Source organism: Manihot esculenta, chromosome 6 (assembly GCF_001659605.2).
Source record: "Manihot esculenta cultivar AM560-2 chromosome 6, M.esculenta_v8, whole genome shotgun sequence".
Classification (NCBI taxonomy): domain Eukaryota; kingdom Viridiplantae; phylum Streptophyta; class Magnoliopsida; order Malpighiales; family Euphorbiaceae; genus Manihot; species Manihot esculenta.
In genome coordinates this window covers 7,830,032-7,847,575 of record NC_035166.2, presented here as the reverse complement: position 1 = coordinate 7,847,575, position 17,544 = coordinate 7,830,032, and the positions used below count along the sequence as shown (strand labels likewise).

At 33.3% G+C, this 17,544-nt stretch overlaps 1 protein-coding gene across 5 annotated transcripts in view; it reads right to left on the bottom strand.

The window, feature by feature from the left end:
• LOC110618109 overlaps positions 1–16,919 on the bottom strand; it is a 53,820-nt gene extending 36,901 nt beyond the window's left edge. For 4 of the 5 annotated variants that reach the window (XM_043957523.1, XM_043957524.1, XM_021761161.2 and 1 more), the window contains exons 1-2: positions 16,545–16,919; positions 15,539–15,694 (exon numbers count right to left, since the gene is read on the bottom strand). In XM_043957523.1, the coding sequence (XP_043813458.1) occupies positions 15,539–15,694; positions 16,545–16,826 (438 nt within the window). In that variant the 5' untranslated portion in view covers positions 16,827–16,919. Of the gene's footprint in view, positions 1–15,538; positions 15,704–16,544 lie in introns of all 5 variants that reach the window. The other variant, XR_006351018.1, reaches the window with a different exon arrangement.
• Between the last annotated feature and the right edge of the window lie 625 nt (positions 16,920–17,544).

The following is a 17,544-nucleotide window of genomic DNA, read 5'->3' as shown; positions in this document are numbered from 1 at the left end:
ATCTGCTTTGTGTTTCAAAGTGGACATCCATTTGCAGCCAACTGGTTTTTTTCCAAGTGGAAGCGACGTCAACTCCCGGTTCTCATTTTTAGCCAAGACTTTCATTACTTCAATCATTGCTCTCTTTCAATTAGAATCTTTGAAAGCTTCCTTTCAATCCTATGGATAGACACAGAGAGAATAGACAAGGTAAAAACTCTATAGGATGGAGACAAAGAATTATAAGAGAGAAAGTTAGAAATAGAGTGTTTTGTGCAGGACCTAACTCATTTTCTTTGAGCAATTGGTTTATTTAGATCATCATTGGACTCAAGGTTTAAGGATGACTCACTAGATGGAGAAGAGAAAGATTCATGACACTGAGTAGGCTGTATAATGGCTTTTAGTGCTTCTGTTTTGTCTCTTTTTGAATATCTCCTTAAATCTAGTTTATCCAAACGCCCAATTTGGTCACTAATAGTCTCTCTCTATATAGTAGTCTCCTGATCACCAATAGTTTCCCCTGTATAGTAGTCTCCTTTAGAATAAAACGTTTGAGTTATAGGACTAGGAATCATCTCTTCTCTCTCATTGTCCTCCTCTTGAAGAGATGATAGGGTAGTACTGAAATAAGGTTCAATCTCTCTAAACGTAATATCCATACTGACAAAGTATTTCTAAATAGAGAATGATAACATTTATAACCCTTCTGTATGGGAGAGTACCAACAAACACACATTTAAGATCTCTCGGATCAAGCTTCCCACCTGTCCTAGTATAAACAAAATACGCGCATTCGAACACTTTTGATGGAACAGTATAAACATTTTTTCCTTGCAACACCTCTAAAGGGCTTTTAAAGGCAAGAGCTTTGAGAGGCATTCTATTAATGAGATAAGCTGCAGCTAAGACTGCATCTTCTCAATAGGGTTTTAGAAGATTCATGCTAAAAAGGAGAGATCTAGCTACTTCCAACAGTTGCCTATTTTTCCTTTCAGCAACACCATTTTAGGCGCTAGTGTAAAAACAACTAGTTTGATGTAGTATCCCATTAGACTCCAGATAAGCAGAAAGTGTCCATCCATATACTTTGTTATATACTTTGTGCCATTATCCGTTCTCAAAACTTTTATTTTAGCATCAAATTGAGTACAAACCATCTTGTAAAAAGATTGAAAGCAAGAAAACACATCACTCTTTGCCAAAACACATCATGCCTTTATCAAATAAACCTAAGTTATACAAGTGCAGCAATCAATGAAAATAATAAACCAACGATTACTAGATAGTGAGACCGTTTGAATAGGTCCCCGAACATCAGAAAGGAAGGACACAAAAGGGATCATACTCCTGTTGTTACTTGAGGGATAAGAGGTTCTTGTATGCTTAGCGTACTCATAAGTATTACAAACTAAAGAATCACACTAAGGCTTGAAAAATAAATCAGGATAAAGTTTCTCTAAAACAAATATGGGTGTCCTAACCGTCGATGCCACTGTATGATTTCCTGATTGACATCTCGATTTATTCTAAAAAGAGCCCGAGGTGAATTCAAACTCAGATTTCCTTCTAACATATATAAGTCATTATGCAGTCTACTATTGCCAACCCTCTTACCAGTTTGAAGGTCTTAAATAATACAATGATCAGGAAAATTTCAATTTTACAGTTAAGTACTTTAGTGAGAGCACTAACAGATAAAAAAAATTAATGAGGAAATGAAGAACATAAAGAACAGAGGATAGCCTGATATTTGAAATACAAACAATAGAACCGATTCCAGAGATAGGAGTGAAAGAACTATCTGTAGTTCTGACAGTTTTTTTGTATACATGGAAAATAATTAAGGCGGCCTTTAGAGGAGCCCGTTATATGTCTATTTGCACCAGAATCAAAAATCTATGGAGCAGAACCAAGAGACAAAACAAATGCATTATCAGAAATCCTTATATTACCCACACAAATCACTGCATTTCAAAAAAAATGCACTCTTTTTCTGCCAAAAACAATGGAAAAATACTTTTACTATAAAGAAAGAACTAGTGTTCACTAGGAAAAAGGCACAGGTCCAGGCAAATCAAAGGCGCGACTTGAAGACGAATCTGCCGGAAAGAATCACTACTAGAAAAACATCTCACGCTGGAAAAATGGTCAACCAAGTCACAAGTCCATAAAGGTCAGAAGCACGACTTAAAGATGAGTTTGCCGAAAATGATCGCCATTGAAAAAGACCACCGAAAAACGTCACACACGCCGACGCTTGGGAAAGACACAGAATCTTGCAATGGCACATTGCTTCTAACGCGTGACTGAATGGCAACGACGGGAATAGATCGGAAATTGGATAAGCTTTCCTTTGGGACGGGTGGTGTCGAACAACTCTCTTGATGTAGTTGACTAGAAGCTTGACCTATTAGTTAACTCGAAACTTTTTTTGTGACGGGTTTCAAACTTATGCCAATTAAGGTGGCAAAACTATGATACTATGAAGAATTTTTGGAGGAATTTTTTATTCCTTTCTAATTGAATTGATCTTTATAAGGTTTGAGTATTTATACACAAAGAATCAACATAAATTAGAAATATTTACAATAAGAATAAAATTCATATAATTAAGCCTAATTAGGATCCCAAATATCCGAATCCTCCTAATTAGAAATCTTCTATGTTGGTCAACAGTTTCAGTTTAAAATTAACAAATTTAGAACTAAATAATTTTAGTTAAACAAATATATATACAAATTAGTCCGAAAACTTGTAAACAATGAGCTCTTAAGTATTAACAATATGAATATTTGCAAGTTCTAAGAGTAATCAACATGCTTAACGAGCCAGTTTGCGCAACATGTTTAATGAGCCTATTTACGAGCCAGTTTACGAGCTGGTTCGCGCAACATTGCTCATACTTGAAAACGAGTCGAGCTCACGAGACTTAACAAGTTGAATACTCTTCAAACTTGGCTCGTTTAATAAACAAGCCTAAAACCTAAGCTCGAACTTGACTCATTGAGATGTTAAGCCGAATCTGTTCGAGTTTTTATCGAGTCAATTCTCGAATAGCTCACGAATAGCTTGATTTATACCCCTAAAAAAATATGATGACTTGGGGCCTATTTACTAGTGATAAACAACACTTTTTTTATTATCTTCCATTTTCCAAGAGAACTTCAGCTTTAATGGAAAATAAGAAAAAACATGGAAAATGTGTGCAATTGTCAATAACCAAAAAAAATTCCAACGTAAAATTTTTTATTTATTTTAAAAAAGTTTAATGTGTTATTCATGTATTTTATAATAATATAATTAATTTTTATTGTTTAACATTAATTATAGAAAAGCTGTAATTTTAATTATATGACAAAAAAAATTCATTGCTTTTCATCTAGACAATAGATAGAAAATAAAACTTTTATTATAAGGGAATAACATAGTGGAAAAGACTAAAAATTGTTTTTCAAACCTTACTTAAATTTTGAAAAACTGAAATTTTGTTAAAGTTTTATTTTATTTAAAAAGAAATAAATAAAATGTGTTATTCATTTATTTCTAAATTTTAGGGATAATTACAAAAAACTATTATGTGGTTTAGCGCATTTTCAAGTAGGGTCCTATACTTTAATTTGTATCAAAAAGGGTCCTGTATTTTCACACCTCTAACACCATTACTGGAAATTATAATTTACTCCTTGCATTTTTAAATTTAGTCTATTAAATTTTGTTTGATTAATAAAATAATTCCTTAATTTATATTTTATATTTTTAATTGAAATTAAGCCCTATGTTTTTATAGATTGGTCCCTAAATATTATAATTATTAATAAGTCCTTATATTTACAAATTAATCTCCCTGTTTTTTAAATTTAAATATCTTACATGTGAAAAACAATAAAATAAAAATAAGATTAAAAAAAATATATGATATCTCTTTTTTGTCCTAATCAATAAAATAAAGGAAAAATTACTACTTAGTACTTATGGTATGGAAAAACTCACTAATTAGTCCCTCGGTTTTGAAAAATGCATTAAAACATCTATGGCGCTTTAAAAAATCTACTAGTTAGTCCCTCCGTTAGTTTTAGCCATTAAATATTGCAAAAAAAGTAAAAAATATCCCTGATACGGAAGGATAAATTAGTAAACTTTTAAAAAATCTGAGAGACCAACTAATAAGTTTTTCAAAACCATAGAGACTAAATTGTAAAATATTTAACAGCAAAATTAATGTTGGAACTAACTAATAGACTTTTTAAAATGCCAGGGAAATTTTAATACATTTTTTAAAGTTGAGGGACAAACTAGTGAGTTTTTCCAACTATAAGAACTAAGTAATAATTTTTCCTCAAAAATCATTGAAGATAGAAAAATTAGACTAGAAAGAACTCTTTAGACTTGGATTTAGATGCATATTGGCCAAGATTCTTAATTTAATTTTTATTTTATTAACTTATTTTAAGATATTAAATTTAATAAACATGTGAGATTAATTGAAAAAAAAAATACATAAGTACTTATTTATAAATAATTATAATATTTAGGGACTAATTTATAAAAATATAGGAATGATTTATATTTAAAGGGACTATTTTATTATAAAACAAAATTTTATAACTAAATTTATAAATTTGTGAATTAAATTGTATGTTTTATAAAATTTTAAGGATTAAAATGTAATTTATTCTAATTAAAATTTATTTTTAATTAATTTTTAAGTGTTAGATAGAAAAGTCTCATTTTGCTAACGAAGTGAAACCATGTAATTTATTTTGTCACAAATTAAATTAAAGGACCCTACTTTAAAAAGTCACCAAATTACAGGGTAATTTTTTATAATTACATCTAAATTTTATTACTCAATATTAATTACAAAACCATAAAAAAAAGAAGTTATAGTATAATTTTGGTTATAGACAAATCATTGTTCTCCATTTAGAAAAAAAAAAATACAAAAAAATAGAACTTTTGTTATAAAGGAAGGGAGTGAAAACAACTTAAATCTGTTTTCTAAACTTGGTTAAATTTTGGAAACTAGAAAACGTTAGTTTTCTGGTTATCATTTGGAAAATTGTTGTTTTCAATTTTGTCCGAGAAGTTTTGCAAGAAAATTACAATTTTTCATAAATGAACAAGCCCTTAGTATTTTCTAACTGACCACATTAGCGTAGCACTAGCACATATGTAGAACAACTATATGCATGCATTAAAGTTCATCTCCAAAGCCTATAATAGGAGTCTTTGGACTATATGCAACTTTAGGCCTCGCTTAATGCAACTTTACACTTTGTTTTTGGGGAGGGAAAAAAACGAAACACAAGTGGGTAAATGGAAGTAGAGGAAAGACTCTCTCCTCTTGCTTGAGGATAACTACAGACCATGTTAGGAAAAATTCTCATGCTAGAATTTTGTTCAACTCACTTAATAGAATTCAATTCAAATAACTTTCTAACAAAAATTCATGTGTTTGGAGTAAATTTAAGTGATAGCATTCATTCAAATTTTATTATTTGAAACAACTGAAGAGCAGAATTAATATATTCATTTTCCCATGAAAACCTTTTTTACCTAGGGATTTTAGATTTTAATAGCAAGTTTTGTTAAATGCATATAATTCTAGAAAAATCTCCAGATTTGCTTGATTTCACTGCTTTCAAAATGACTCATTTGTAAAGTTGAAAGAATGGAATTCTATTATTTATACTTCCCAAACATGAAGATAAAATAAAATAGAAATTAATTGAATAGTATTCTTGCAATTTTAGTCAAAAGGTTTGCGGCCCTAAAAGGCAATAATTTTTGTCCCCAATTTTCACTTCCCTCCATTTCACCACTTCTCAAAAAAGAGAAAGTTGCCCACTTTTGCCCCCCTGCAGTTTCACCCCTTCCCAAACAAGGTATTAGTTCACTCATTTGTTACAATGTTCGTATCTTTGACGTGACAGTATTCACCACATACACTATGTATCCTCAAAGTGACACCAAGTGCTTTGGTCTAGCTCAGGTTCCATGTGAATGAAAGATAACCTAAGATTTGTAGTTCAATGAACAAAGAAAGAGTTGGACGAGGAAAAGAAAGCAGTAAGCACACAATTTTCTAGTGTGCCATCCAAAGAAAAACATACACATGCAACTAAGCATATCTATCAGTAATACCAGTGATATCACTCACCAGGATAGTATCATTCATGCCACAATAGTCACAAGTATGTCGCTGATAATCAAAGAAAAAATTACAGGAATTCTCAACCATTTATAGTCCTTTCCCATAAAAAATTATTTACTGAATCTAAACTCATTCCCAAATCCCAAGTTTCCTTGACAATGCCACTAAGTTACCACTGTTACAAATTGACCAACTCAGTTTTGCTGCTATAATTCCCCCGTCTCTAACATTTCCAACTTGCTTGTTATGAATTCAAGCAAAGAGCTGAGAATAGCAGCATCAGCACAGGAGTTGTGGATTTAGGCCCAAGTCTACAAGTATACTACAGAAAGAAGGAGAGCGAAACAGGGAATTTTGGAAAGGAGTATTCAAGAAATGTGCAACTGGAAGGATTGGGTTTGTTACAGGGAATTAAGGAGGGAACGCAACCTGGATATGTTAATGAGAAGGGATCCAAATTTATTATATATAGGAGGCTATCTCAGCAGCAATGGGGGGATAACTTTTCTTGTTGAAATTGCAGCTATAAACTGGGGCTAGCTTTGCTGGTTCGGGAATTGAATTCCTGGAGGTCTGCATGACCATTTTAACCTTTTCTTCTTTGATTGTATTGTTTGTGAACTAAAACAATATATCCAAAGGCATTCTGCCATTCTTATTAAGTATAAAGCATTACATATCCTCCATTATCCTTCTTTCTCTCTTGAAATACATTCATCAAGTTTCAAACCATATCAATTGGTCCGACCTGCCGAATCTTGAGGAGCTGGTCCACAATGGAAAATATAATAGAAAAGGTAGAGAAGAGATCGGAGAAGATAGAAAGGAACATGACAGCCTACCAAGAAAACCTAAATATCTACCATTGTGAGCTCGAAGAAAATTTTAATATGATTGAGCATTTACTTGCTCAATTATTATGGAAGGAGGCAGCAAATGGAAATGGTGAAGCTCTTCACTATCTTCGTCAACATCAAATCAGTGGTGAGTTTGTGATTGTTCATAAAGATGCAGGGTACCTGAATGCACATTTGGGGACTGCCCAGCAGTTGGGAACTATTACTAAGTATACCAATGACATGGTTTCTCGGTCTGCGGTCGTATCAGTTCTTTCAGATCCTATTCACGAGGGTTATCAATTAAATGGGTTGCAAGTAGAAATCTAGGTGAGGATCGGCTCTCACAAGGCGCTTGATTCCTATGGGAGGAAGGAGGCAACACAAATTTTGGATAGAAGGCTCCAGATTCATGCAAGAAGCAACCCATTTCTGTGTTTTTTGTCTGGGTACACGTTGGGGAAGAAGATGGAATTGGGTGTTGGGCCTGGATTGAGAGCACCATTGGGAGAAGTACATCCAACTCCTTCAATGGGCCTAATTATGGGTCTTCTAAAGTCACTACACCACCAGGTCAAGCCTCCAAAGAAATGTATTAATCCAAATAATTTTGAAAGCCCACATCCCAAGCCACCAGATTTAAGCCCAACAGAGTTGAGAAACATGGAGATACAGCCATTGTCTTCTTCAACGATGCATACAATTTTCTCCAAAGCAATTCATACTTCCAGCAAAACTTTTTCGTCCTAAATTCAACCCAATAGAGCTGCAATTAATTTCAGATTTTAGGATTTTTCAATCAAGGGAACTACAAGAAAGGGGATCAATTACAATTGATCCATTTATAATGAGGCTGGAAAGCAATGATTTGCATGATGACAATGATAGTTGGCGCACTGAAAAGTTGGAGGTTAACACATGGCACTTGAAGGATGGAAGCAACTCTGCTGAAGAGGCTAGGATAGACAAAATCATTGGTGAGGATGAGATTCCAGATCAGGTAGAAGCACCGAAATTTTGGGTGATTGAAGCTGTGAACCCAAACCATCACCAAAATTCACTTCAAGAGGTAATTCATATGATCTCTGAATTAGAATGTATAAAATATAGTTGGGGGATTGCTAATTGGATTGGAGCACCACACTTTATTACAAATTCTACTGGCATGAAAAATTCTCATCCCTACACATACATCAAAATGGAGCTGCATGTCCTATTTCCAAACAGATTTCTATCTATAAACAGGCAGCAATTACCAATTTGTAAGATGCTAAATCAATCCAGGGCCATAAAAAGCACTTGTTATGCACAACATAGAGTGTTGCTTGAGAAGGGGCACCCTAGTAAATTTGGATTCCTCATTGTTATGCTCCTTGGATTTTATATAACTATTTATACACCTGGAATGGGCACAGAACCATGGTTTAGGAACTCAAAATTATACCCATTAAGATATGGAGGCACAACTGGAGAAATTGATATTGTTTTGGACTGGATTTCGAATTTCATAGTCGGTCTACAATTTGAGATTGAGTAAAATTGGCAGCTGAAGCTGAATACAAAACAGAGTTCTATAATGGAATTAGCATCATTCTGATGTTTCCTGGCGTTGATGAAACGTATTGGAACTATCAAATTGATTGGAAAAATTGTATATTTTCATTTACAATGAATAGAATTTATATAAAAGCTATGAGAGTTTTGCTAATTCTAAAATAGATTTCTAAAACAATATAATCAATCCTAGCTCCATTCAAAGCTTTTGTAAAGATGTCTCCCAACTGCTCTCCAGTTTTCATATAACTTGTAGATATGAACTTTTCTTGAATCTTATCACGAATGCAGTTGCAATCAATTTCAATATATTTGATTCTGCACTAGACCGAGAGACCATATTTTATTTCTTACTTTTCCATGACACAAGATTTCCTCCAACAAAGACACAATATCCTATAGTAGATCTTCTATTTGCCTTTGAACTTGTTCAATATGCATCTAAAAAACACTCAATATTAGAGTATCCATGATTTGAATACAACAATCCTCATCCTAGAGCTCCCTTCAAATAGCACAAGATCTTATCTAAAGCTGTCCAATGATTGACTGTCGGAGAAGATATGAACTGACTCACAATACTATCAGAGTATTGCTGTAAGATAATTTAATTTTTCAACGAGTCTCCTATACCTCCCAGAGTCTTTAAATAATTCACTATCCTCCTTTGTGAGTTGTAAATTACATGGTTTCGCACCTAATTTTCCTATTTTAGTTAACAAGTAAAAAACATACTTTTTTTGAGACAAGAAAATACATTTTTTGCACCTTGACACTTCAACCCCCAAAAAAATCCTTCAACAATCCCAAATCCTTTGTTTGAAATTGGATATGAAGAAAGGATTTTAGTGACAAAATGACAACAGTATTACTCCTAGTAATGACAATAGTATCAACATAAACAACCAATAAGATAATGCTAGCCTCAGATTGTTTATAGAATATTGAATGATCACACTTGCTTTTCTGCAGCCCAAACTCTTGAACTACCTCACTGAATCTCTCAAACCAAGCTCGAGGACTCGACTTCAAAAGGATTTGTGGAGATGACACACCTTTTCCTGCTCCCCCTGAGCAACAAACCCAGATGGACTTACATGAAGCAGCTATGAACTTACACATTCAAAAACCAGTAACACAAGAATTGACTGAGCTTGCTATCAGCAAATGTCCCGTGGAGCTTGAAGACACACCTAAGCTACTCACCTTGCTTCAAGTGTGTAATGGAGATATCGCTGCCTAATTTATTCAGCAATGATATGATAAACTTGCTATATTTTATTATTTAAACACTTGCTTTATTTTGACTTTGTTTGGACTTATATTCTAACCATATTTTATCTTTCAAGTTTTAGAGTGTTAGACCATGTTTTGGTCTTATGTTCTAATACTTATGGGTTTAATGTATTATTTTAGTGTGTGATTGGGCTTGGGCCTTGTGTGTGGTTCAGCCAAGCCTAAGAGGAGTGTGATAGATCTATGGATATTCCTTTGCCTATACCTACTGAACCTTGGACTGATATATCTATGGATTCTGTGATAGACTTATCTAGGACAAAAAAAGGTAGATATTTTGTGTTTGTTGTTGTAGACTAATTTAGTAAGATGGCACATTTTATTCCATGTCATGAAACTGATTTGTTTTTTCTAGGAAAGTAGTCTGTCTGCATGGTATATCTAGAATTATTGTTTCTGATAGAGCTCTAAGTTCCTTAGTCATTTATGGCGTGTTTTGTGGGGGAAATTAGGTACTAAACTTTTATTTTCTACTTGTCATCTACGAACAGATGGCCAAACTGAAGTTGTTAATAGGACTTCAAGAACTATGCTTCGTGCTATTGTGGGTAGGAACTTGAAAACTTGGAAAGAATGTTTACCATACGTTGAATTTGCTTATAATCACGCTATACATTCTTCTGCGTTATTCACCTTTTGAAATTGTGTATGGTTTTAATCCATTAACTGTATTAAATTTAATGCCTTTACCTTTGAATGAATTGTTTAATTTAGATGGAAAAGTGAAAGCTGAAATGGTTAAATCAATACACATAAAAGCACATGAGCATATTGAGATGCGAAACAGGATGTATGAGAAGTAGGCCAATAAGGGTCGTAAGAAAGATGTATTCGGACCAGGTGATTGAAATGAGAGATTTCCTAATCAAAGGAAATCAAAACTCAAAGCATGAGAGCATGGACCATATTAAGTGCTGGAACGAATCAATAACAATAACGCATACATAATTGACCTGCCAGGTGAGTTTGGTGTAAGTGTTACCTTTAATATTTCTTATTTGTCTCTTTTTTATTTTAATTCAGATTCGTGGATGAATCCTTTTCAAGAGGGAGGGAATGATGTAAGCACAACCAACAATATAAAAAATGATGAGCTAACATTGCCTCAAGGACCAATTACAAGGTTGAGATCCAAGAGGTTGAAGGAAGCACTTCAAGGATTCATGTTAGGATATGTTCAAGCTTTGCAAATTCAGTTGAAGAACAATCTGGCCATTCCAAGTCAATTAGGCCAAATGTGTTCTTATTGACGACTCAAATTTTGTATTTTGCATCAACAGATTTCTCATCACAAATCAGTAACGAGTAGTTATCCAGCAGTAGGTAGTGGCATAGATCATGAGTCTATGCATAATAGTGGATAATGGCAAAGATCTTGGGTTTTGTGATGCTATCACCATGTTTTATTTAATTATTTAGTTATTTGCATGTTTTGTGGAGAGTAATGTTATTTAGTTCGTATAAGTTTTTTTTTTTCCTAATTGGACTAGGCTGCCCTAAGGTATATAAAACACTTCTTTTTTTTTCCATATTATATACAGATTATCAATTATTCAATACAATTGCTTTACGTGATTCTTCTTTGAGAGCTTAAAAGAGATTTTGGTTCTTGATATTGCATCAAGAATAAGATCAGTTACTAACTTGTATGGTACTTATTCTTATACAATTGTTTTACGCGATTCTTCTTTGAGAGCTTAAAAGAGATACTGGTTCTTGATATTGCATCAAGAATAAGATCTGTTACTAACTTGTATGGTACTTATTCTTACTGCTCTTAAAATCAATCAGTTATAAGTGTTAAGTGTTTTTAATTGCATGTTAATTAAGGGTGCTTTAGATTAGGGAAACATTTTCTGAACTAAGTTTTTTTACTAGAATATGTATCGTTTCAGTCTCTAATATGTTGGAGTTCCGAATCAAAAAATAACCAGGTAGTTCGAGAAAAATTATCAACAAAAGTGACAAAATACTTCAAAGTAGACTTAGACACAATAGAACTAGGACCCCAAACATCTTAATGTACTAACTCAAAAAGAGATGAAGCACGTTTATTGACTCTAGACATAGTAGGTAAATAATGATGTTTAGCAAATTAACATGACTCACAATCTAAAACAGATAAAGATTAAAACTGACACAACTTCTTTAAGGCAGGAAGAGAGGGATGTCCAAATCGACAATGAACGTCAAACGGGGTTAGACTACTAGAGCTTGGAAGAGACCTTGGAACTTGCTGATCAAGGATGTAGAGACCCTCTGGCTTGCATCCTCTACCAATAATTCGCTTCGTCGAAAGATCCTAGAACAAACAATGATCAGGAAAAAAAAAAAAGACAACAATTTAGCGTACGGGTGAGTTTATTAACGGAAAGTAAATTACATGAGAAGACTCAGAACCCATAACATAAGGTTTGGAGCCATCAGCTAAGGTAACAAAACGGGATGGTGTATGAGACTAAAATTTAGACAAAAGGTTAGAACAGTAGCACCAAAATTAATAACCCATTTTATAAATGAAGACACAAAGTACAAAGTGAAGTTACCTAACTCAACAATTGTAGTAATTGAGAAAATTGAGGATTTCAGAGAAGTTTGGTACTAAGAGAAATGTGCATATTCATCAGTAGAAATCAAATCACCCTTATCAAGAGATGGGGTGACTGAAGGAGCATCAACAGCCATATGCCCTATTTGTAAGCACTGAATTTTATTCTGGAGTTAGTTTCACACACATTCTCTTAGTGTGTCTAGGCTCCCGACAGTAGCAACAAATAATTCCACCGACTCGGGAGTTGGAGCTTTTTCCATAGGACGTTGATAGTTCCAACTACTAGTATAACCTCCCCTATTCCCGCCTCTATGACCCTGCTTGCTATTATCATTTTGACTAATGAGAGCACTAGTGTGTGGAGGAACTTGAGAGGTTTCTGTTCGCAACATCTAATAAAAGTGTAATGCAGAGATGAAATTTGAGAACCAGAAAGAATTTGAGATTTAAAAGTCCAAAATTCAAGAGACCCTTATTGAGTTTCACATCTGCACTAAATGGCATCAAGACATTAAACTCTTCATAGACCCTTTTAAAATCCGTAAAGTAAGCCATGAGTGTTCTATCTTATTTTACAGCCCGATAAAATACCTTGCACACCTCATAAATAAAAGAAATATTCCCTTTACCCAAATAGAGAAATTTCAAATAATCCATCAATTTCTTAACAAATTCAACGTGATTAATTAGACTAATTACCTCATTATGGATGGAATTACAGATCTATACGAATAGTCGAGCATCATCTTTCATCCAAGCTTGTCTTGTATCATCAGTTTAAGGATCCTTAGTGAGATGATCATCCATTCTAATACTTCATAAACATATCTGAACTGTCTTGCTCCAATCCAAACAATTAGAGTTATTCAACTTGTGTTTCGTAATTTTAGTCATCACAGGGATCACATCGGCTAACACGTTCTTATTTTCAGCCATTCTTCAACAATACCCAAGTCAATAAAATCACCACATTACAAAATAGAGCTATGAACAATATCAAAGTATACTATGAACAATAATAGGAGGGAACCCATGATGCAACTCACCTAAGGCAGCCACAGAGATGGCAACTTGAGAATGCCAATGGGGCCAATTACAAGGGCACGCTCTAACAAGCTCAAGGCACAACTTCAGATTTATACACAAGCTTGGATTTCACAAGGACTTCAAGACACATTGATCAAGCTTGGGGAAAATCTTACGAAGATGCCAAGATGTTTATGTTCATTGGAGCTTTCAAGTCAAGAGAGTTAGTACTTAGCCAAATTCACAAGTACTAGTTCAACTCAAGTGGGCTTGGGCTTAATTATCTTTGATAAGCATGTGGACCTCTTTTACTTATGTTTTGGACTTTATTATGGGCTAATATGTATTAAGTATGCATGTGCCTCATTAATTTGTCATGTGTTTACTTATTCTAACTTATAGCCAAGCGTGTGAGCCTATGTTTAAGTCTAATCCATCCCAAACATTAATGACTAGGTTTTATTTGTTTTTCTTTACATATTAAGATTAGCTTTAAGACTTATTTGAGGATTTTAAAGCCCAATTCGTGTAGGACTCATTTTTGGGCGGATTCTTGCTTGTTTTACCTTAGAGATTAATTCAACTTATCAAGTATAAACTTATGGCGTTAATTCAATTCTTGTTACTTTAGTCATACTCTTTGTTACCAATTCCTTGTTGATGTGGGGGTGAAGAATTTTGTTAGATTGATTGAATTTAGGTTTGGTAACATCTATTGAATCAGAGGTGATTCTTGCTTTGTTCTTTAATTGTTGTGTATCAACCTAAGATAAAATCACCTCCACAAATCACCCTAAACATAACACAGACCACAAAAACAGAGAGAGGACTTCGAGGAGATGCTGACGACAGCAACTGGAGCAGCGTTGGCCGTCGGATGCGCCTCCATGTGCCGGTGAAAAAATCTAACAGCAGAACGAGGCACACTTGTCAGTCGGATGGCGGCCGAACTTTCAGGGTAGTGTCGCCGGACCTCTGACATCCTTCCTAGGTGCACGATGAGATCTAAATGTCACCCTACAAAGATGACTCAAATAACACAATGACTGAAAAGGAGTCCTAAGTCTCCAAAAGGAAAAAAAGACGAAAATTTCTTTTCAAGGTTGCTCTGATACCATGTCAAATTGATAGGAAAAATTGTATATTTTTATTTACAATGAATAGAATTTATATACAAGCTATAAGAGTTTTCCTAATCAATACAGAATATGGATCCTAAAATAGACTTCTAAAATAATACTAACACTAATAGACTCCTAACTTATAGCAATAACAGGAGCCAACTTCAATCAGGCTCAAAGAGGCACACCCTTTCAAATTTACGCATTATCTGCAATAATGGAATTACTATACAATTTATCATTGACATGCTTCTTGTCTGCTTGCAATTCAATCTTGAGGACAAAGCTGATCTTCAAGAGGTTGGCAATGTTATGAATTCAAGCAAAGAGCTGAAGAATAGCAGCATCAACCCAGGAGTTGTGGATTTAGGCCAAAGTCTACTAGTATACAGCAGAAAGAAGAAAAGCGAGACAGGGGATTTTGGAAAGGAGTATTCTAGAAATGTGCAGTTGGAAGGATTGGGTTTGTTACAAGTAATTAAGGAGGGAATGCCACCTAGCGATGCTAATGGGAAGGGATCCAAATTTATTATATATAGGAGACTATCTCAGCAGCAATGGGGGATATCTTTTCTTGTTGAAGTTGCAGCTATAAGGTGGCGGTAGCTTTGCTAGTTCAGGAATTGAAATCTTTGGGGTCCGCATGACCATTTTTATCTTTTCTTCTTTGATTGTATTGTTTAGTCCTTAACTCAAACAATATATCCAAAGGCATTTTGCCATTCTTATTGAGCATAAAGCATTACATATCCTCCATTATTCTTCTCTCTCTTGAAATACATTCATCAAGTTCCTAACTCTATCATTGCTCCATAAGGTGCAGAGCAAAGCCAAATTTAACTTAACATATTAACATGAGAGGCATTTCTTGAGGCTCTGAATTTGTTTGAAATGTCAACATAGATCCCAAAAGCTCTATACATTTATATGCTAAATGGAATGCTGCAAAAATAGGAAAACAAAAAAAAAATCCAAGGAAAGAGAGAAGGAAAGAGGTTTTAGAAAGAAAATAACCAACCTTACATTCAGCACATAACTCTTCAGATAAGCTTGATATTTGTGATAATGGAAGACTGGCATTTATGCAAGAAACTCTTCTAAAGCCTGTCCTCTTACCAGCAATACGCTCTTTTACTGCTTCAAACTCGCGCTCCGCCAAGTACCTTCTATGATCCTAATAAAACTTGATAAACACAGAATAGCATCAGTTTCATATTGTTAAGAGAATTGATTATGTAACCTTAACAGTTACAGTCAGTTTTGATATCCAAAGGCATAAACAGAAGATCGACAGTGAACAAAATCTTCCCAAATAACAAGAAAACAAAAGCAATAAAATTCAATTTCAAGCTCTTCAATTCGATCCAATGTAGCAGAAATATAAAATAGAAAATATCATGAAATATAGAAGAAAATTATTAAGTGTGATTACAAGCTAATATTTTGTTTTGGATCAGTAAACATCTAGGCCCCAGCCGCAGCTGACTTCATATGCTGTAATTAAAAATGATTCTCATTAACTGGTACAGATTTTACTTTAAATAAATATATTACAAAATGAATTTGGTTTTTAACGGATGAAAAAAACTACAACATCTAAGTCCTAATCTCAAACTAATTGAGGTCAACTAATTCATAATTTTTTGCATCTGTTCGAGACCAATTTCGCTTCAATATTCAGAAACTATGATTGATGAAAAACTATTTAAAAAAAAATTATATTTAGCCTTATATTTATATCTACACAATATTTAACTCTATCATTTAATACGCAAAAGATGCAAGTGAAAAAAAGATCAATATCTAAACTATGAACCATGAAGTATAGGCTACAGCTAAATTCATCACTTTTTTTTCCTAGGTTTTCTGTTTCTCACTACATTAGCATTACAAAAAGAAAGAGAAAAAAAAAAGAGAGAGAGAGAGAGAGACGGAAGATTTTTAAAATTTTTTCAGCAACTAAACTGAGAATTCAAGCTAATTATAAAAGAAAATGAAAAAGTCATAGTGAAAGGTTGACTAACTGGGATGCCATAAGAGGAAGGCGTGAACTCGTAGAAGGATCGGACACGGAGACAAGAGGCGGCCCAGAGCTCGTCCTCCGCCTCCGTTTCGGCTATAATCAGTGACGATTTGTCGACCTCGTGTGGCGTGCACACCTGCGAAGCTCCGACTGTTCGGATGTGAAACCGACGAGATGTAGATTGTTGAAGGAAACCAGTAGAATTGAGGGAACTACACAAATTTTGATAAGTAAAGGACAAGGAGATAGTAAGAGTACTTGGATAAGAGGAAAGGACTGCCATTCTTTTTTCTCTCTTCTCCCCTCGTTTTTTCACTTCTCTTGGTACTTTGGAATTGGGTTATCCGTTGCATCTCTCTTCTTTTCTTCGTCTTCATCTTTAGACAAAATGCCGTTTTAACCCTTAATTATGAGCCAATACACAATTAACTCGTTAAAAAAATTTATATTCAATCAAACCCTTCAATTTTTAATCTCAATCTAATCAATCATATATATTATAATTTTCAACCAATTAAATTAAAATTATTTGGAGATAACAACCCATAGCCCTTTTTTAATATCCGATCAAATTTTAATAAAATATATTTAAATAGTTATAATTAAATTTAAAATAAATTTAAATTTAAAAAATAATACTTATTAAATTTGAATTTAAATTTTATTTATAAAATATCTATTATTTAAATTCAATTATATAAATAATTAATTTAATATAAAAATATATATTTTACAATAATATTTATAATTTTTTATATTTTTTATTTTAAAAATTTAAATTTAAATATTTTTAAAAATATTAATTTTTAAAATAAAAATTATTAATAAAAAAGTTATATAAATTATTAATTAAAATATATAAAACGAAATGAGTTTTATTCGAATAATAATAATTAAATTTGAGATGAGTTCAGATAAGTTAGATTTCTTCTTAATCAGATTTGAAATGAATACCCAGGTATGATTTAAATTTTAAACAGATAAATAATAATATGAACAGT